This window comes from Mytilus californianus, unplaced genomic scaffold (assembly GCF_021869535.1).
Source record: "Mytilus californianus isolate M0D057914Y unplaced genomic scaffold, xbMytCali1.0.p SCAF_6, whole genome shotgun sequence".
In the NCBI taxonomy this organism is placed as follows: Eukaryota; Metazoa; Mollusca; class Bivalvia; order Mytilida; family Mytilidae; genus Mytilus; species Mytilus californianus.
The window spans coordinates 4,502,672-4,523,055 of NW_026262712.1; the positions used below are offsets into that span (position 1 = coordinate 4,502,672).

The 20,384-nt window shown below is 31.5% G+C and overlaps 1 protein-coding gene across 1 annotated transcript in view; it reads left to right on the forward strand.

Moving 5' to 3' along the window:
- Positions 1–555: 555 nt before the first annotated feature.
- The window catches only part of LOC127706050 (uncharacterized), a 41,342-nt gene continuing 21,513 nt past the window's right edge, over positions 556–20,384 (forward strand). Inside the window, exons 1-14 of the mRNA XM_052210458.1 lie at positions 556–661; positions 2,105–2,335; positions 3,361–3,435; positions 4,885–4,995; positions 5,945–6,064; positions 6,826–6,980; positions 8,343–8,388; positions 9,625–9,855; positions 10,538–10,612; positions 14,523–14,627; positions 15,253–15,423; positions 15,989–16,072; positions 16,403–16,554; positions 17,795–17,840. Coding sequence (XP_052066418.1) covers positions 590–661; positions 2,105–2,335; positions 3,361–3,435; positions 4,885–4,995; positions 5,945–6,064; positions 6,826–6,980; positions 8,343–8,388; positions 9,625–9,855; positions 10,538–10,612; positions 14,523–14,627; positions 15,253–15,423; positions 15,989–16,072; positions 16,403–16,554; positions 17,795–17,840 — 1,674 coding nt within the window. The 5' untranslated portion in view covers positions 556–589. The remainder of the gene's footprint in view (positions 662–2,104; positions 2,336–3,360; positions 3,436–4,884; positions 4,996–5,944; positions 6,065–6,825; positions 6,981–8,342; positions 8,389–9,624; positions 9,856–10,537; positions 10,613–14,522; positions 14,628–15,252; positions 15,424–15,988; positions 16,073–16,402; positions 16,555–17,794; positions 17,841–20,384) is intronic.

The following is a 20,384-nucleotide window of genomic DNA, read 5'->3' on the forward strand; positions in this document are numbered from 1 at the left end:
GAACACCCCCTACCCCTGGATCCGCCAATGTTATCGGTACTTTTTCTTAATCAACCCCCGGAACACTCCCTGGATCCGCCAATGCTATCTGTTCTTTTTCTTAATCAATCCGGAACACCCCCTTCCCCTGGATCCGCCAATGTTATCGGCATTTTTTGTTAATCAACCCCCGGAACACCCCCTACCCCTGGATCCGCCAATGTTATCTGTCCTTTTTTTTAATCTCCTCTCCAACCTTAAAGACTGTCCTGTTAATGATATTAGTACCCATTTTACTTTTATTATGTTCAGATATAGAAAATTACATTCAAATTTAATTTAAATTCATTTTGACACATGACATTTCTTCAGATTACCTATATAACATTAAACAAGGAAGTCCTTGTCTATATGATATACGTTTGTAATCATATAAAACCAATATCTAAATATTTAAAGGAACATTTTTTGAACGATTCTTTTATTCAAACTTACAATGCCTCGATGCATTTTAAAGTAATATTATATGTTTAAAAACCTCTTAATCGACAACATCGATTTACGTGTTGTAAATCAATAATAAAAAATACAATATTAGACAAAATTCAAAATGGCGAAAGTAAGACGAGGTCGTTTTACTCTCTCAACCAATATTATTATGACAGCATCCTTGATTACCAGGGTAAGGCAATGTACTTTTTTAAAGTCATTTATAATCTAAAGTTGTTCATTTAAGTAAATCATAACCATGGAATATGAATTCGGTTGTTTTCTTTGTAATATTAATATTCTATGATAAAAATTATACAGACACTCAAGGTATATATCATATTTGTAAGGAGCTACACATATTTGAAGAGTATTTTCATTTCCCATTCAAAGTATGGACAATGATGGAAGGAATATAAAAAAATGAAGAAAAAAGATAAAATATTTTTCAGTCTAAAGTTTTTTTTACTATTTTGTGAACGGGTTTTTCTTACTATAAAAGAAGCTAAAAGAAAAGTAAGATGTAAAACTTAATTTACTTATGAAATGTTTACAGTCCGGGCTACCATACAAAAAAAAAACGTTTTGTCATTTCAACTGACCAATAACGTTACATTTGATTATAACAAATATCCGATTCGGCAAAGACATATGCCCCTACTACCTCATAGTTTTTTTTTAGACCGTGCTCTATTAATATACTGGTAAAAGTGAACACAGTGATGTCCAAAATATTTGCCGGAAAATCCAAAATGTATATATATATATATATATATTCTAACTTTGAGGATCTGATATAACCGAAAAAAGACAGAAACGTATAGCAAAAAAACAAAAAAACAAAAAAAAAAACGGACAAGAAATCAGAGCTCTGCATGATACATACCTTATTTAAAAGTTTTTCTTACATTTATACACCAAATTTTAACAAAACAATAGCCGTATTGTCATGTCTGTACAGAAGTACTGAGTTACAGGCCTGGTGACACTTACAGGGACTAACAGTCAACCAGCAGAGGTATCGATTCAGTGTTATTAATATAACATTAACGGGTCATATTTCACCGTGTACCATGTATTCAATGTCTGTTCAGTATTGGCCGAGGCCAAAATATTTGTAAATTCAAAACGCAATACAAATTTTTAAAAGCTGATATAACCGAATATGACCAAAAATGTATTGCCAAACAAAACAAGGAATCAGAGCTTTGCATGAGGAAAAACATTCTTTATTTAAAATGGTTTTCTTAGATTTGTAGCAGCATATTTTAACATGACAATAGGCGCATTTTCATTTCTATACAGAAACACTGAGTTACTGGGCTGGTGACGCCTTCAGGGACTAACAGTTCACCAAGCCGAGGTATCGATACAGTGGTCTTAATATTATAATATTAAGGGGTCCAATTTTATTGTGTACCAGCTGATATAACCGAAATTGACCAAAAACGTATTACCAAACAAAACAAGGAATAAGAGCTTTGCCTGAGGAAGATACGTTTTTCAATGATTTTGTAAGTTTTAAAAAATTACTAAATAAGCTCTAAAGGGCAACGTTAACCCATATAAAATCTTTAAAAGTAGAGAGTGCTCTAAATTTATAACTTTTTCATTTTAAAATCAATAACTTTTTCAGACTCTGGCTTTCGGATATATAATGATGTCAATCTACATCAAAGTTGGCGATGACATCTTGGATGAAGACGTCATTAAAGTTGTGGATATGGAAGACGTGGCCGGCATGCCTCTTGGGACAACAATGAAATCCATTGTGTGGTCCTTGATTGGTGTTTTTGTTCTCGAACTTCTTGCTGGAATATTTGGTATTTGGGGAGCTATTGGACGAAAAGAGCGAATGCTAGCGATAGTAAGTTGCAAATTAAGTTATGTGCATGTAAAAGACTCTTCTGGGTAGAATATCGACATATTAACCAGTTTGCAATTTCTCATAACATGTTTTTTCGAATTCAAATTTCATTGTTTTTTTATCGCTATATACATGTAGATTTTTGCGCCGACTTCGCGCGACGTTAAGCAATCACCAATCACAGTTTGTTTGAATCATATAGAAATCATGTGTTTTATTTGGGTTTTCTGTTGGTCTGTCATATTGCATCAATACATGTTACATGCACGCAATGATTTAAAAAGGCCTAAACAGAAAAGAAAAAAAGTTTTTAAATGAAAAGAAATCAATTGATTTATTGTTGTTTTCCTAATGTCCAGTTGCAAATATTTCATGCATATTCAGGACGATAAAAATGAAATCGAGCTACAGCATAAAAAATAAAAAGATTTATTATGATTGCAAATGAGATAAATATCCCTGGAGCAAACGACAAAGGTGTTAATATTTCCTGGTCGCGTGTAAAAATTCTCATATTCTGTTTACAAATTATGTGACCTGAAAGAAAACGAAATTAGAGAATTTTTAAAAGACACGGCATAGCATGTGTCCAAATGTGTATGGCCTCCGCACTCACTTGATTTTCTTGCTCCGTTATACAATATATGTGTGATAGCGCTAATTTGTGTAAATTATGCATCTTCATTTGGAGCTATTTAAAAAGTGTATTTTTCACAAATCTGATACTTTTGAACTTTCACTGACAAACTGTTCGGTCATAAATTGTCATTATATTGTTAAACTTTTCATTATTTTATCGAAATCATTTTATTTGCAATATTTGTCCGTCAAAGTAGCCAGTCTCCCGGTTACATATGAATAATAACTTACGTTTTGTTATAACAGTCAACATCTTAATTCTTAAGTAATAAAATACGTAAAATAAATATAGTTAGCTGAAAACCAATAAAAAATTAATAATTATGTTTGAGAAAACTTTAAAAATAAAAATAAGTTTTTAATTATGAATTATTTTTTAATTACAGACCGTTTTGATGAGTTCATTGATGATTATAATCTACGGTATATACTTAGTGATTCTTTCTATATTATACCATCAGGTTAGTATTTGCATATATACATACAGCCCTTATTTTATGGATTATGTTTTTACATTGTGTCATAGATCAAATTTATTCGTTCAGTGTATATTCACTAGTTTGTGTTAATTAATATTATTTTTGATTGAGTTCATTTCAATTGATAGTTTAAGGTGTGTCTTTCTATGTTGTGTTGTTAAACTATTGTTTCAGCTTAGGGTGAAGGTTGGTACCTATTAAAACGTTTAAACTCGCTGCATTTGTTTAATAATACACCTGTCCTGAGTCAAGAACCTGATGTTCAGTGGTTGTCGTATGTGGATGTGGTTCATTTAAGTGTTTCTCGTTTCTCGTTTTTTATATAGATTAGACCGTTGGTTTTCTCGTTGGAATTGTTTTACACTACTAATTTTTGGGGCCCTTTATAGCTTGCTGTTCGGTGTGAGCCAAGGCTCCTTGTTGAAGACCTTACTTTGACCCTACACTTTATAGTAAACTAATATTTCCCCCTATTTGCAGTCTTTTTTATGAAGTTAATACCTGTATATTGAAACTCGCCAATAAATAGTTAAAGGGACACTAGCTACGAGATATATAAAAAATACAATCTAATTAAAATCAAATCTCCGCACTCGCTCATTTTTTTTTATGCTTGGTCGTAGCGACCAGTATGGTTGAATTTTGCAAGACAAAAAGCTAAGAAACAGTGATGATGAATTTTTCACTTTCAAGTGAATAATTCGACCTCATTGAATCCGTATTCATGTGAACTTCAATTTAACTCCTTAGCTAGAGTGGATAACGCACGAATTGTGCGTGTTGATTATTTAAAAGAAAAGAATGTCAACATTGAAAGTGAAACAAAGGTAAATCATTTGATTGACTGATTCGATCCACAAAAAAAAATCATTTTTATACAGGTAAAAACGACGATAAACACATATTGTTATCCTATAATATGAAATTAAACAGACATAGATAAATCCAAACGCACGAGTTCACTATCTATTTATATTTATACTTATGTTTATATCGCTTATATGGACATCGGTTGTCTTCGGAGGTCAAGCCGACAGTTAATTAGATGGCGTCTAGACTAAAATACACACGAAACGAAGCTACGTATTATCGAGCCCATGTCCTATGAATTGTTTATTTTATACTTTTTATAATTTAGATAAATGTTATACATTGGTATACATCAAATATAGGAATTTGAGTAAAATCGGTGAACACGAATTTGACAGCTAGTGTCCCTTTAACATAAAGATGTTATACTTTTTTCTTAAATATACTGGAAATAGTAAAATCAATAAAATGATTAAAAAGGTGTGTTCGGTATCAGACTCCTCAGATATACTATATTTGTGCCAGTATCAAGAGATATAAAACATAAATTAAAAATGAAATAAAATAAATGTCTGTCCAAATTTTTGACTAAGGTTAACACGTCGAATTATATAATTGTAGAAATCAAGCCTACGTGATACATTGTACACTTATACGCAAGCTTATCACCAAGGAACTTCTTACATTTCAAGCACATACTATTGGTCTACGTTTCCAAGCTTTTTATCTAAGGTAAGTTCTTTCTTATAATGATATAGCCTTTTTTAAGAATACTTAATAACGTCCTTAGTTTGAAATACCAAAAGGACATCTCCAATTGAATGTTAGTGACTATTTGTTAGTTGAATTTATGCATACTAGAAAGTAAAACGCATAAGCGCGGATATCAATGACGGTATTGACTTTTTGATTATATATCTTTGATTACAGCAATGACATTCTTTATTGTTTCATTACTATATAACGTGTATTTTTTTTTTAATTCAAACCCATAAAAATGATTGGCTGACAATAATCGCGGAAGCGCTTCATACTTTAGGTGTGCGACCGTTCAACGCTTTTACAACCATATATTATTACCTCAGTGAAAAAAAATAATCTTGTAATTACACTTTTATGTTGCAACCATGAAATTACGAGTTTAATCAAATCTTTCATATTTTTTATGCAGTATTTTACCATTGTCATGGATAGCACGTGCTGCCGTGATCTTTGAATTTTTATTTTAAGAATTGAATGCTTCTTTTTGTAAATTCATTGGGGTGTAAAAGCGTTGACCGAAGTACATTTTGTATGAAGCACGGAAGCGCTTCATTCTAAAAATATGCGCACGGGCAACGCGTTTACAACCCTATGAAATTACTAAAAGAAGCATTCAATACTTATAATTACATTTTTTCGCTATGATAATGAAAAATCGATTTTTATCATTTAATTCTTTGAATAAGCTGTGCACTTTTATTGTGATAGCACGTGTCATCATGAATGTTAAACTTCATTTGGATATGATGGTGAATTTTAGTATGACGCATAAGCGTTGTTATCCAATCAAAATAACGGATTCTTCTGAAACATACATGTAATGTAATTATACGGAAATAAAACATAATTATCGGAACCATGCCTCTGGCATTCGAAATTACGGAATCGTATGTAATGTAATTATTCATGTATGTTGTAGTTAGGATGTGATGGAATAAACACACCTGGTGTTTATTACTGCTATGAAAACTTCAATGAACAACTAAGTAGTTACCTGAAAACCTATTTTGGTTTGATTGTAACCTCTATCGTCTGCCAGGTACGTGGATATAATTAACTCATTATAGATTCCAAGATTGATACGTTGTACGTCAGACGAGCGTTTCTTCTACAAAAGACTCATCAGTGACGCTCTTATTAAACAAAAAATAGGAAGAAGGCCAAAAAATATACGAAGACATATTCAAATATGAGAGATACTTGTTATGAAGTATTATTACAAAGTAAGGAAGACTATCATGCATTCAGTGGCTTGATGCCGAAATAACACAAAAAAGGATTTATGATAGCAAAGCAAATCTACGATTTTTATGAATGGTTGCCTCATTGGCAATCATATCACACCACCAGGCAGATCGTTCGAACTGATTTCGATCATACAAAATATTATTCATTGGTTGGTACCTACATTGTGTATTAATCAATCAGTACCATATACTATTGCAAAAATGTGTGTTTATATCTGCAGAAACACAAATATGTTAAACCATTCTAGATAAACACATAGTATTTCAAATAATAGACGTCAGAGCTTTTATGCTTTAATCAATTGAAAAACATTCTATTCTGATCTTTCTGAAATATCAATTTTGTATTAAGTAGTAAATAAACACATCTTATGTTTTTATCAATTAAACAATTACTCGTGTTCACTCGTTTTTGTATGTTGTTTCAAAATGCAACTCTGCACAATTAATCTTCTTCGAAGAATATTATTATAGCTCGTAATCAGTAGATAAGGATTCCTCAACTTTGATTGGAAAACCATGATCACATGCTATTTGTTTTGTTTCTATTTAGATAGTAACTATAGTTGCAACAGAATATACATACAGGAAGTTTGAGTTTAAAGAAAAGAAACCGAGAATTTCAGACAACAAGTATTATTTACTGTTAACTTTACAGCATGGAATATTTCGAAGTTTTGCCATATTTGTAAGAGATAATTGGAAAAGGTAAAACAGGATAATGAATATGATATAGAAAAAACTTACGACACAAAGAACAAATAACAAAAGCGATGATATCAAATGTAATGTTCTTAACTTGAGAAAGTAGGATTTTACAGCAGAATTTATGTTATTGTAACCTACAGTTATACCAAAATCATTGTGCCTATTTAACTTTATGCAAGCATTGTAGGACCTTGATTGAGAAGAATACATAAATAACCCTCTGACATGTAACTGTTCCATTTCGTCTTATATTTACAGCCCCTCTTGCCATCTCATTACTGGTGATCTTAACATAATGCAACATGAACATCTCCGAAAGATATCCCACGGTCCTAAGTTCAGAGCACCCCGACACATCAATTGGAATCATAACTTCAAAATGGTTATGTATTCCATTAGGGAATCCGCCATAGCATGGACTAAAAGAGAAGAAGTTGAACTAAACACTTTGTCAGAATGGGTTAAAGCTATCTCTGGTCTCCGTCCAAAAGTTGAAAAAACTGTAAATGATCGACCAAAGTCCGTATTCAGAGTCAAAGAAGTTGTGAACTGTCTTTCATTTTTTCCTAATAAATATGTTGTTGTTCCTGCGGACAAAGCTTCAAATAATATTGTTTTTTTGTATGTGAATCGTACTAATACAAGTGTCTTGTAAAATGATTAGGAATAAATGAGCACTCAGGTAGTCCCACCTACAATATCATATAAATTAAAAAGGATGAGATTTTTACGAATCATAAGTTTTTCATGTTTACCTTAAACATTAAATTGAACTGCAAACTGAGGACTAACCTTATGTGTATTGGATACCTAAGCTTCACAAAATTCCGTTTAGATAACGATACGTTGCTGGCTCATCTGCAGGTTCTACAAAGGAATTGTCCATTAGATTGACAAAAATTCTGTCCGCAGTGAAAGAAAGTCCTCTAAAATACTGTGTAACTGTTTACTCGTGTAATGGTATTAACCATATTTGGATTCTTACAAACTCAAAAGAACTTCTCGATAAATTTAAATTTAAATCTCAATCTTAAATCAATTCTGTCAAAATTTTGATTTTTTATCCCTTTATAGCACCTTTCCCTATGTCAAATTGATGAATCGTCTTAAATTGATAATCCACAACGCTTTTCATTATGAAAATGTCAGCATACGCTAAACCTTTTTTTGCTTTTGGGTCCCATATGACACATTTTGTTGGAATCAGTATGTTTTAGTTTGTTATTTACAATATATATCTTGAATTTGTCGGCATTCCTATGAGAACGAACTGTTCGCATCTGTTCTTATTTTCATATGAGTTGGAGATCTTTCAGACAATTTTCTCGTAAGTTAATAAAGTCAAATACATCTCAATTTCAGGTCAAAATTGATGTTTATATCAGTTAGCTTCAAGATTTGTTCACTTGTAAGTATGAATTATTTGAAAATACATAATCGATATATTTGTGAACATAAGTATGATAATAATAATTGAGTCGATGGCAACATTAAATAAACAAAGATTTACAATATTTAAGAATTTTCAGGAACATATATTTGGTATTAATGAAAGCCTGACACGTAAAAATGAAAACAATACGTAATAAAATCATGCGTTCGAAGAGCTTTTCTAAGTATGACTTTGCTAAAGATATTTTAACCAATGTTATTTAATCAAAAAAGAGGCCGATCGCAAAATATTTCACACCTTGAACACACAGGCAAGGATATTGCATGTCCTACTGCTACTATTGCATTATTATACACAATTAATGTCATCAGATTCATACATGCCATATTTCCTATCAATTATATTTACAGCCCAAGAGCCGATGATTTAAGGTCTCATTTCGGACGAGGGCTGATAATACATCTGATATAAAAAATAACATTTTATGAATTTTTTATCAAATGCTTAACAATGGTGAGCAATAACAGCTGGTATATTGATCCTTTAAGGGGTTCTCAAGTAGAAGCTAAAACATTGAAAAGTTTACGGAAGACGGACGCCAAATGTAATAACCCCGATATGAAATCTTCCTATCATATGCCTCAATACAGGAAAAATTCAACAGTATAATATATTTTTCATATTAAGGATTACAAATGAATAAAATTTTGTGATTGGATAACAGAACATAGATGTCAGTTTATATTCAGGAAACTGCCAGGGTATATACGACGTTTATAACCCAACAAGAACCTTAAAAACGTCAAAAAAATCAGCAAAATATAATGAACATTGTTTATAAATATCAACATTTGTAAAGTACCTAGATTATGCTGCAAAGTTGAGTGTGACATTGCCAGCTAAATGGGCATCAGAAAAAAATCTGAATTGTCTTGTCCTTATAAATCTTTTATATATCTGTTTCCTAATATTTGGTTTGTAACCTACTTTACTATGTTTTTCACTGAAAACGAACCATTGAGGTGTATTTTTTCGGAATTTGCCGAGTGACGTCGAAATGCTATGTGATAACTTTACGAAAAGGCACGTAAAAAAAAACCGTAAGCAGTCGATATTTTTTCACATCATCCCGCTAAGGCCTATTTCGAAGAATATGGAATTTACGTAAATGTAAAGGTGCTTCTATGATACTATAAAGTTATAAGTCATTTACTCTAAGTATTTGATAATACGTATTATTTTACTTTTCAGGTAATTGGAACTGGACTAACAGGGCTTGGACTAACACTGATTGGTGATAAATTCATACATGATTCATCATTAAGATATATATTTAAGCAAATTCAATTCCACAATTACTATTTTTATGATATTCTTGTGGGTTTAGCTGCTTCGGCTGTAGTGATTGGCATTTTAACGATGGTTACATCTATAACTGGTTTAATTGGTTCATGGAGAAAGTCATCAAAACTATTGCTCACGGTATGTAAAAGGTAAATTTATACATGTTCTATGTATACGCACACAGGTAAACGTAATTGTTGACTGCACTAACAAACTTTTACTTTGTCTTTCACCTAAAAACTATATAATATTACCAAAGTTGGATTCTCAACTTTAATACAAACATTAAACAAATACCATCAATAGTATTCTGTCGACCTAAACACATGGATTTTTTTTTATATGACTAAAGACAACTGCTGTCAATGTTCAAGGCTTCAGTTAGGACACAATTCTCTAGGAAAAGGGTACTCAGAAAAACTTAGAAAGACAGTAGATAACTCGGTATTGGCTATAGGTTAAAAAAAAAACCAATATATATTTACAAGTTTCTTGTAGAATTTCTTTTTGCAAATTGAACTTTGTTTAAATAAAAAGAAAAATTACAAAAATACTGAACTCCGAGGAAAATTCAAAAAGGAAAGTCCCTAATCAAATGGCCAAATTAAAAGCTCAAACACATCAAACGAATGGATAACAACTGTCATATTCCTGACATGGTATATGTATTTAATTTTGTAGAACAATTGTGGATTAAACCAGGTTTTAACATGAATAATGCTAGCTTAACGTCTCACTTGTAAAGGATTATTTAATTCATTGCTTTTGCTTTATTGTAGTTCATTTCGTAAATAAATTTCTCTTTTTATTTTATTTGCAGAGTTCTGTTATGTCGAACATTTTACACATTCCGAGAATCATTGCTATAATTATATGGATTTATCTAGTAGAAGAGGTATGTGTAATCATGTGGTTTTTAAATTCAAAAAAGTTTTTTAATTACGTGACAGTAAGCATTTTTTTCTTTAAAACTTCGGATACAGAAAACTCAGATAAATCTAACCTTGTTACGAATTTTCAAAATAAAAAAAATCGGTCTACAAGAACAATGTATTTTCAGAAGAAAAACAGAATTAATCTCTTTATACATTATATTTTAAACATTTCATAATTTGTTGAGATTTTATAGGCTATTTCTTTCAAGGAAGTAGTTAAAACATTATATTAAGAGCAATTGAATGATCAATTTCATTGTTTAACCTATGCTAGAATTAAACGTATGCTTAAAGTTTCTTAAAATTCACAGATTTATCTAGTTTTTACCTTAACTCATATAGCCAACAGGTACAGTGTGATCTCTTGTCGTCACTTAGCGTCCGTCGTCTATCAAAGAAAAAAATGTTCAAAACGTCAATACCTACACTGAAAATATCTTGACATTAACATTAGAAAAAGTAGTATATTTTTCAATAACTTCATACTCCTGATATTGTTTAACCCTGTCATCAACTGTTACCTAGTTTATGATTCGAAGTAATGTATAATCCAATCCATTGATTATTTCGCAATCTCTTAATATACCAACAGCCCAGTAGCCAGCACTTTGCCCGGCTTTGGCTTTCTTTTGGTCCTTTTTGGTTTCTGAAGAAACCCCTAAACCAGCCATTAACCAGTATCGGCATGAAAAGACGGATATTGTGTTAGTGGAATTTGCTGTTATAAAACTTTGAAAATTATTTAAAATTATAGAATATATCAATTCAAGCAAAACTCTGATTCCTTGTCCGACTTTGACTTTTTGTTCTTTTTAGTAATATCAGCTCTTCAATGTTTGAATAAGTTTTCTATTTTCGAATATTTTGGTCTGAGCATAACTTAAGAGACATTATTGTCGAAATGAGCACGCGGTGCAGTAAAATAGCACCATTTATGTCATATGTAAGAATGAGGAGGTAAAACTATTGCATTATGTAGTATGTGAAAGGAGTGCTTTCCATGTTGATTATTCACCATACCATTGCTGCCATAACTATTGAGTATTCTCCATTTGTATCCGAATTTAACAAAATGGATTACATATGAGTAATAACGTAATTTAACAGTCATCACTTGAGAGACTTGAATTGTCGAAATGCGTATTTGGTGCAATAAAATTGGTGCAATATAATTTTTACCTTGAAAGCTGTCATGACATCTGAGTCGATCTATCTGCTGATGAACTGTTAGTCTCTGAGGGTATCACCAGCCCAGTAGCCCGGCCCTGACATAAAATACCGATATTGTTCCTTTTAAATGTGCAGTCAAATTTTCAAAATCATTTGAATTAAGAAATATATCTCCGTCTTGCCTAGCTCTGATTCCTGGTCAATGATTACCTTTGCTTCTAGTCCTTTTTTAATTTTTGTGCTTTTCAACGTTGATATTACTTGATTTATTTCACTTGACTGGGCGGGGTTTAACCGGTTCGCATATTTAAGACAAGTCCATCTATAGACAGGTGTGTCGGGATAAAAGTGTCCAGTTATTCGTCCCATATCATACACTCAGTTCATTTGAATATCAGTTTGGTGACACTGATATGTGATTAGAAATCAGTTATAATTATAACTGCCATCATCCTTATCACACACATCTTCAAATAGACTGTCCTTATGCAAATTAAAACGTAAGCTCTGCCCGATCAGATGAAATAACATTGGTAATACTAGGTTATGGAATTTCACATACTTTGGTTATCACTGAAAAGACGATAGTTGTAGAAATACGCGTCTGGTACTATAAAATTGGTACCATTAATGTAATTCTCACAAACAATCTATATCTTTTATGGATGTTGGATGTTTGACGAGCATCTATTTCATATCAAACATGTTAAAGTTTTGATGAAATATTGTTTGAGACACGAACCTTGACAGATAGTAATAAAACATGTAGGAATCAAATCTATGGTTTGTTCCAAATCTATGGCAGATTTCTAATCTATGGCAAATGTGAAGTCATGCCATCCCAAATCTATGGCAAATGTGACGTCATGCCATCCCAGATCTATGGCAGAATTTTTACAATCCTAATCTATGACAAGTTTTGTAATTTCCTAATCTATGGAGGATTTTTATTGTTTCCAAATCTATGGCAAATTTTGTGCAAATCGAAAACAATGCAGTACATATGACCAATGACTTATCTCAACAAGTGGAAATGTTCGGAAGCATGTCTTTAAACATTTGTGAAATGAACATTTCATCATGGTCAACCAAATCGTGATGGCAACCAACATATTTCGTAAATGATGAATTCATACACCTTAATGTAGACATCAAGATTGAAATGATGTGCCACGTAAAAATAAACATTTTACTAATCTGAGCGTTTTACCTGTTTAACTCATTCATTAAACCAACTAGTAAGTCACATAACAAACATTAACAATTTGAATTTTCACATGAGATTTATTTCATCGTCAATACATCTTTTTATATATAATGACGATTTAAATCAAATTCAATTTGGTATCCGGAAATTTATTTTTCACTTTATAAACTTTCCCAGCCAAAGACAGTAAAATGTTTACTACAACTCCTTTTCTAAAATATCCGGTACTGAAAACAGCTCTTATTCATCGCGGACTTCGGCCGGTACATCACCTTATGTCCCTCTTACGATGATGATGAAAGTTTTTAACGACCTTGACTGGTTAAAAAGCCCTCTTCCGGATAATAGGCCACATCTTCCTTTAAACCATCAGCAAATTGTTGTCGAGGGAAATACTTTCATCTAGAATGGTGTTCAAATCTATGGGCTCCGCCATCGGTAGAGGCTGCAACGATGTAATATGGCTAATTCAATTGTGACGTTATGTGTTACTCTTTTCCCGGAAAATGAAACAATTTAAAAATCCGCCATAGATTTGGAGAAAACAAAAATCCGCCATAGATTTGATTTGTTGGACTTTTGTAACGTCACATTTGCCATAGATTAAGAATCTGCCATAGATTTGGAACTCTCCATAGATTTGAGTCCTGCATTCATATTTCATGCTTTTAATGAATCAGTAATCAATTATTAAGATGCCCAAATCATACTATCTAGTTGTTTCAATTTGTATACTGGTATGTAGAACCATATTATAAGACAATCGTATAATTTTGGAAAACACGTACGGTTTAAACGTAAAATAAAGGCAACAGTAGTATACCGAAAGTATATGCAAAAGTCATAAATCGATTGACAGAAAAAAAATCCCGGTTACAAACCAAACCGCAATTCACATCAACTATAAGAGGAAAACAACAAAACAACAGAAACACTGAAGTGCAACATGAAACCAAAACGACAATGCAACACACACAGAAACGAACTATGAGATAACAACTGCCATTTGTCAGACTTGGTACAGGACATTTTAAGAAAAAAATGGTGGGTTGAACCTGGTTTTGCGGCTAGCCAAACCTCGCGCTTTTATGGCAATGTTAAATATAACACTAAAATGACAACATTGCTTGACAGGACTACATTACAAATAAATGCAAGAACATTCAGGACAGAGAAATACCCAAATAAACATTACAATATGACATTTCGACATGCTAATAGTTATCAAAGGTACCAGGCTTATAATTTAATACACCATACGTGCATTTCGTCTACATAAGACTCACAAGTGACGAACAGTACCCATTGTATTTATTCCACTGTCTTGATATTATTTTAGTGTTGTAATTGTTTTTGAAATGTTACAAAATTAAACTCAAAGCCTCAAAGTAAAGCCTTGAAGTGTTAAGATGAAGCAAAAATGCTTGGCATATATGAACAAAAGCGTAATTAAACTTACGGAAATGACTGAAATATTGTTATATTTTGTTTAGATTGACGATGGAATGAAATTTCAACTCGGTCTACAACAGCAAGGTTACTACTACGGCGGTAGCCAGAACACACTCACAAGAAATTGGAATGAAATGATAATGACAGTAAGATTTTAAACTGTGTCCGATTGTTACCATTTTCCGATTGCGTGTGGTGTTTTTGTCTACTTTTATTTATTATCCACGTTTGCTAAAACTGCCTCTATGTTACAAACGTTAAATTATATCAATCGCTTAGTTAAAGTGTAATGCATTTTTTTTTTACAAAACACGTCATCACGAATCATGCTGGTGTTTATCTATGTATTAAATAGTTTAAGCTGCGGTAATACGTCAAAGTGACATCGACAAGTAAACCAAGAAATCAAAAACAAATATAACAAATTAACTCTTGTGGCAAACATTTACATTCAACAAAGGGAAGTAATTAAAACATTTCGAAAATCTTAAAATCACAATTAACGTCACGAATTAAAAAAAAACATGATTTTTAGAATAATGAAAAGCAGGTAAACTAAATAATATCCTTTTAAAAAAGTTTATTATGTATATAAGATATAATAAAAAACGAACGAATGCTTTTTTACCATACCATTGCTGTAAGAACAGAACAGATTAATCAATATAGCATTCAAACCGTATAGAAGATCATACCCTGGTATGTCAAAATGTGAAACATTTCAGAAGAGAATTCACAGTAATATTGGTCACGTTGATATTTTATTGACAGTTACAATGCTGTGGAGTAAATTATTATTACGAAACTTGGTCCACTACGTATGGAAATAGATTTTGTTGTACAAATGCTCATGAAAGTCGTATGGATCCAGGAAACCATTATAACAATAATGATAATAATATTTTGTATTATTTTGGTGGATGTTATGAGCACAAAACTGATGTAAGTTTGATATTTAAACAAGTAATACGGAAAATGCTGTAAAATAAATGATAGCCTTTAATATAAATAGACTGAAATCAATTGATATATAGTTGATTATATCATACAATAGGAAGATTTGGATGAATATTGGGAGTTGTTGGCCTTGCTGTTTATGAATAAGGGACCATAACGGGACCAAAATCAAGAATTAGTTTTGTTACAGTACAATAACTTGTGTATGAGTCTATGTATTTCTATGGAATTTTACCAGAAGGTTTCATAACCCAAAATAAAGGTTGGGATTACTTTTGGAGGTCATGGTCATACCGTTTAGTAATATGGTACAAAATAAAGGCAACAGTAGTTTACCGCTGTTCAAAAGTCATAGATCGATTGAGAGAAAATAAATCCGCGTTACAAACTAAAACTGAGGGAAACACATCAACTTTTAGATGAAAACAACGAAACAATAGAAACACTGAAGTGCAACAAAAACCAAACGGCAATGCAACAAATATAAACGAACCATGAATTTTACCTCTTAGTCGAATATTTAAACTGCAACAATTTATATTTTTTTCAGACATGTACAGATGTCATTTTGTTTAAAACCAGAATGTATATTGGTTGGTTCCTAGCAATTTTGTTGCTGCAGGTAGTCATTGAGGTAAGCATTTAGTAATATAACCACTATATAAAGGTAAGTAACATTATTATCGAACCTGACCTTAATTTCAAATTAGTCTGCTTCTTAGTGTTGCTAGAAATTATTTAGCAGGAATTTACAACTAAGTACAAGAAACTAAACTTCGTTATTGCTGGGAAAAAAGATTTTTTTTCTCTTGGTTTCAAATTGACAAGATTGATGCAGCGTAAATATCAGAAACGCCTTGCATTACTAAAATACTAAAATGATAATTAAAAAATTCTCGTAGACTAAAAATTATTTGAACATGACAGAAGAAATTGCTTCATTTAAACAAGATGTTTTTGATAGATTTTAGGTTTGATATTTGCGAACAAAGAATATCTGTTTATATCTACACTGAAAAACGTGGAAACCAAGACGGAAAATGAATCAACTGCAACATCAATTTTCAGGACAGCATTTCAAGGGATGCAATCTTTCCTCATGAATAAATGGAGAAGGTCTGTGATGTAATTAATTACATGTTTAAATAAACACATATACAATTTGTATCGATAGTATATCAATATTTTGATAATTAATAAGAGTAGCATTTTGTTTGGAGAAAATGTGATAAATTATTTTTTTCGACATTGTGATTCTAATTATAACACAGTGTTTGCAGTGAGTGCTCTTCTGGTATTCATAGTACAAAGTTATGTATTTTATTTTAATCGGATACAGATATACAATAGGAAGCACCATTATTTACCGATGTTCAAAAATTCGTAAATCAATGAACAACACAGAATACATATGCATAGAAATACAGTAATCGCAAGAACTCCGAACAGAGCGATACTATGAACGTCGACTGAATGAAATGAGTTCCAGATGATAAACATATGTTCTTAATTCGTAAATCAAGGACTAGCACAGAAGATGTAATAAGAGAAAAACCGAGATCACAATGACTTCAAACAGAGCGATACTGGATAATTAATGAAATTGATTCTAGGTGATAAACTCATCCATCGATATTCACTACTGAAAAATAGTTAAACGATCTCACATATAAACCTTAAGTAGGCTCGAGGGTACAAATATTTCAGCCAAATTCGATTCGATGAATTTTAAAATGTTTATATCATTGAAAAAGCTCCAAATTATCTCCCTTTGGTGAAAAGTGCCATACTTTTTGCATTTAACTTGAAATATCTTTTTTAACTCATCGGTGACCTTTAGTTTTTATTCTTTTTTTTTTTAAATAAGCTGTACTTAATCTAAACGATTGTAAAATTTAAGCGATTTCTGTAATTTAGTTCTTTTTTTTATTTCGATATTACCTCTATTTCTACTATTAGTTCAACAGAAAAAGGACTTCAACAAAAATGCATACTTCTTTTGAAGGCAGATTATCAGCTTAAATGAACGGTGACCCATTTGTTTAAATTAAATTTTTCTATTAAGTATATAATAAAGTTCATTTATAGAAAAAAATAGCGGAATCCTATATTTAAAAAAAATAAATTTATACCCTCGAGCCCCCTTAATAGTTTGATGGTATCGAATAAACAATGACAAAAATAAATATAATGATAAAATTTCAAACAAAAAGTAAAGATAAAAAAGAATTATACGACACTGAAGCTAAAGATGTAAAACGAATATTGGAGATTAAGAAGAACATACATGAAGTTAGTTCCTGTATAGGCATCAATTTGACTATAAATTATGATTCCATATATTGTTTTGTTTCAGATCGAGAATGACATTGGTGTACCTCATTTCACTTATAATTTTGTTTGTGAGTTTACTTTAACACTTTTTAATCATAGAGCAATTTGTCAAAATTCGCTTATCATAATTCATCGATTGCGTACATTGTTTAAAAAAGTCGGATGCTACAGATGGGTGCAGTCCTAACCTGTACAGCAAGTTAACTTGATAACCAGTCATTTGGACTGGTCAAAGTTAACCTGTGACAGGATTTAGGACTGCTCTGACCAGTCCTAGGACCACAATCTAGTTAACTTGAAAAGCGGACTTGGTCCTAGGACTGTTTTTATGTCTGCCGAAAAAGTTAACTTGGAAACAGGTCCGCTATTGATATAAGTTAACTTCGAAACCAGTTCTGCCATAAGTTAACACAAGTTAACTTTGATTTAAACAACTCCGATAGAACCAGACCTGATCTCAAGTTACATTTTGGCCTTGTCTGCTCAACACTAAGTTAACTTGTAACCAGGACCGCTCGATCTAAATCGATTTTTTAAAATATTTTTTAATGTCTTTGTTTCTTGGTATAAACATAGAAAAAATAAAGTCAATTTAATACTTCCGTGATATAAACATGATTAAATACATGTAACTCCGTGTTGAAGACCGTACTTTGACCTATAATGGTTTACTTTTATAAATTTTGACTTGGATGGAGAGTTAATTTGTCTCATTGGCCCTCATACCACATCTTCTTATATCTATTTGTAAATAAAGTACGCATAAAACTTTGCTTGTTTATATAGAAATTTATCCGTGACCTGCCTTTCTATATATTAAAAAAAAACGATAATGGTTACAATGCTAACGAGCTGAATATATATTCCAATACATATCAAATTCTTTCAATCGTATCAACCATATTTGCACTTTATAATGTAAATCTATATAGCCGCATAGTAAATCAGAAATATTTTTATGTCGGGATAGATATACAATACAAATGACAGCAATATTGGAACACAATCACTGCAAAATTTTACCCGCATAAATTTAGATTGCCAGCATGTCCTCCTTTTGTTCAATATATTGATACGTAACAAAATTTCAGTAGTTTGGATACCCCAGGCTGACTCGTATTGCAAAATTATTTGACCGTATCAACCAAAACTTACCATATTTGCACTTTATCATGTAAATCTATATAGCCGCATAATAATTCAGTAATATTTTATGTTAGGATGTATTGTATAATACAAATGACAGCAATATTAGAACATAATGTGAATACAAAATTTTGTCCGTATAAATCTAGATTGCCAGCATGTCCTCTTTTTAATCAAAATATTGTTTCGCAACAAAATTTCAGTAGTTTTGATACCTCAGGCTGACTCCTATAACAAAATGATTTGACCGCATCAACCAAAACTGACCATATTTGCACTTTATTTTGTAAATCTATATAGCCGCATAGTAAATCAGCGACTATTTTTATGTCAGGATTAAATGTATAATACAAATGACAGCGATATTGGAACACAACAAATACAAATTTTTGTCCGCATAAATTAAGAGTGTCAGCATGTCCTCTTTGTGTTCAATATATTGATACGTAACAAAATTTCAGTAGTTTTGATTCCCCAGGGTGACTTGTATAGCAAAATTATTTGACCGTATCAACAAAAAATTATCATATTTGCACTTTATCATGTAAATCTATATAGGTGCATAATAATTCAATAAAATTTTATGTCATGTTGTATTGTATAATACAAATGACAGCAATATTGGAACATAATGTGAATACACAATTTTGTCCGTATCAATCTAGATTGCCAGCATGTCCTCTTTTTAATCAAAATATTGTCTTGCAACAAAATTTCAGTAGTTTTGATACCTCAGGCTGACTCCTATAACAAAATGATTTGACCGCATCAACCAAAACTGACCATATTTGCACTTCATTTTGTAAATCTATATAGCCGCATAGTAAATCAGCAACTATTTTTATGTCAGGATTTATTGATAATACAAATGACAGCAATATTGGAACACAACAACTACAAATTTTTGTCCGCATAAATTTAGAGTGCCAGCATGTCCTCCTTTTGTTCAATATATTGATACGTCACAAAATTTCAATAGTTTTGATACCCAAGGCTGACTTGTAGAACTTGTAGCAAAATTATTTGACCGTATCAACCAAACCTTACCATATTTGCACTTTATCATGTAAATCTATATAGGCGCATAATAATTCAGTAATATTTTATGTCAGGATGTATTGTATAATACAAATGACAGCAATATTGGAACAGAATGTGAATACAAAATTTTGTCTGTATCAATCTGGATTGCCAGCATGTCCTCTTTTTAATCAAAATATTGTCTCGCAACAAAATTTCAGTAGTTTTGATACCTCAGGCTGACTCCTATAACAAAATGATTTGAACGCATCAACCAAAACTGACCATATTTGCACTTTATTTTATAAATCTATATAGCCACATAGTAAATCAGCAACTATTTTTATGTCAGGATTTAATGTATGATACAAATGACAGCAATATTGGAAAACAACAGCTACAAATTTTTGTCCGCATAAATTTAGAGTGCCAGCATGTCCTCCTTT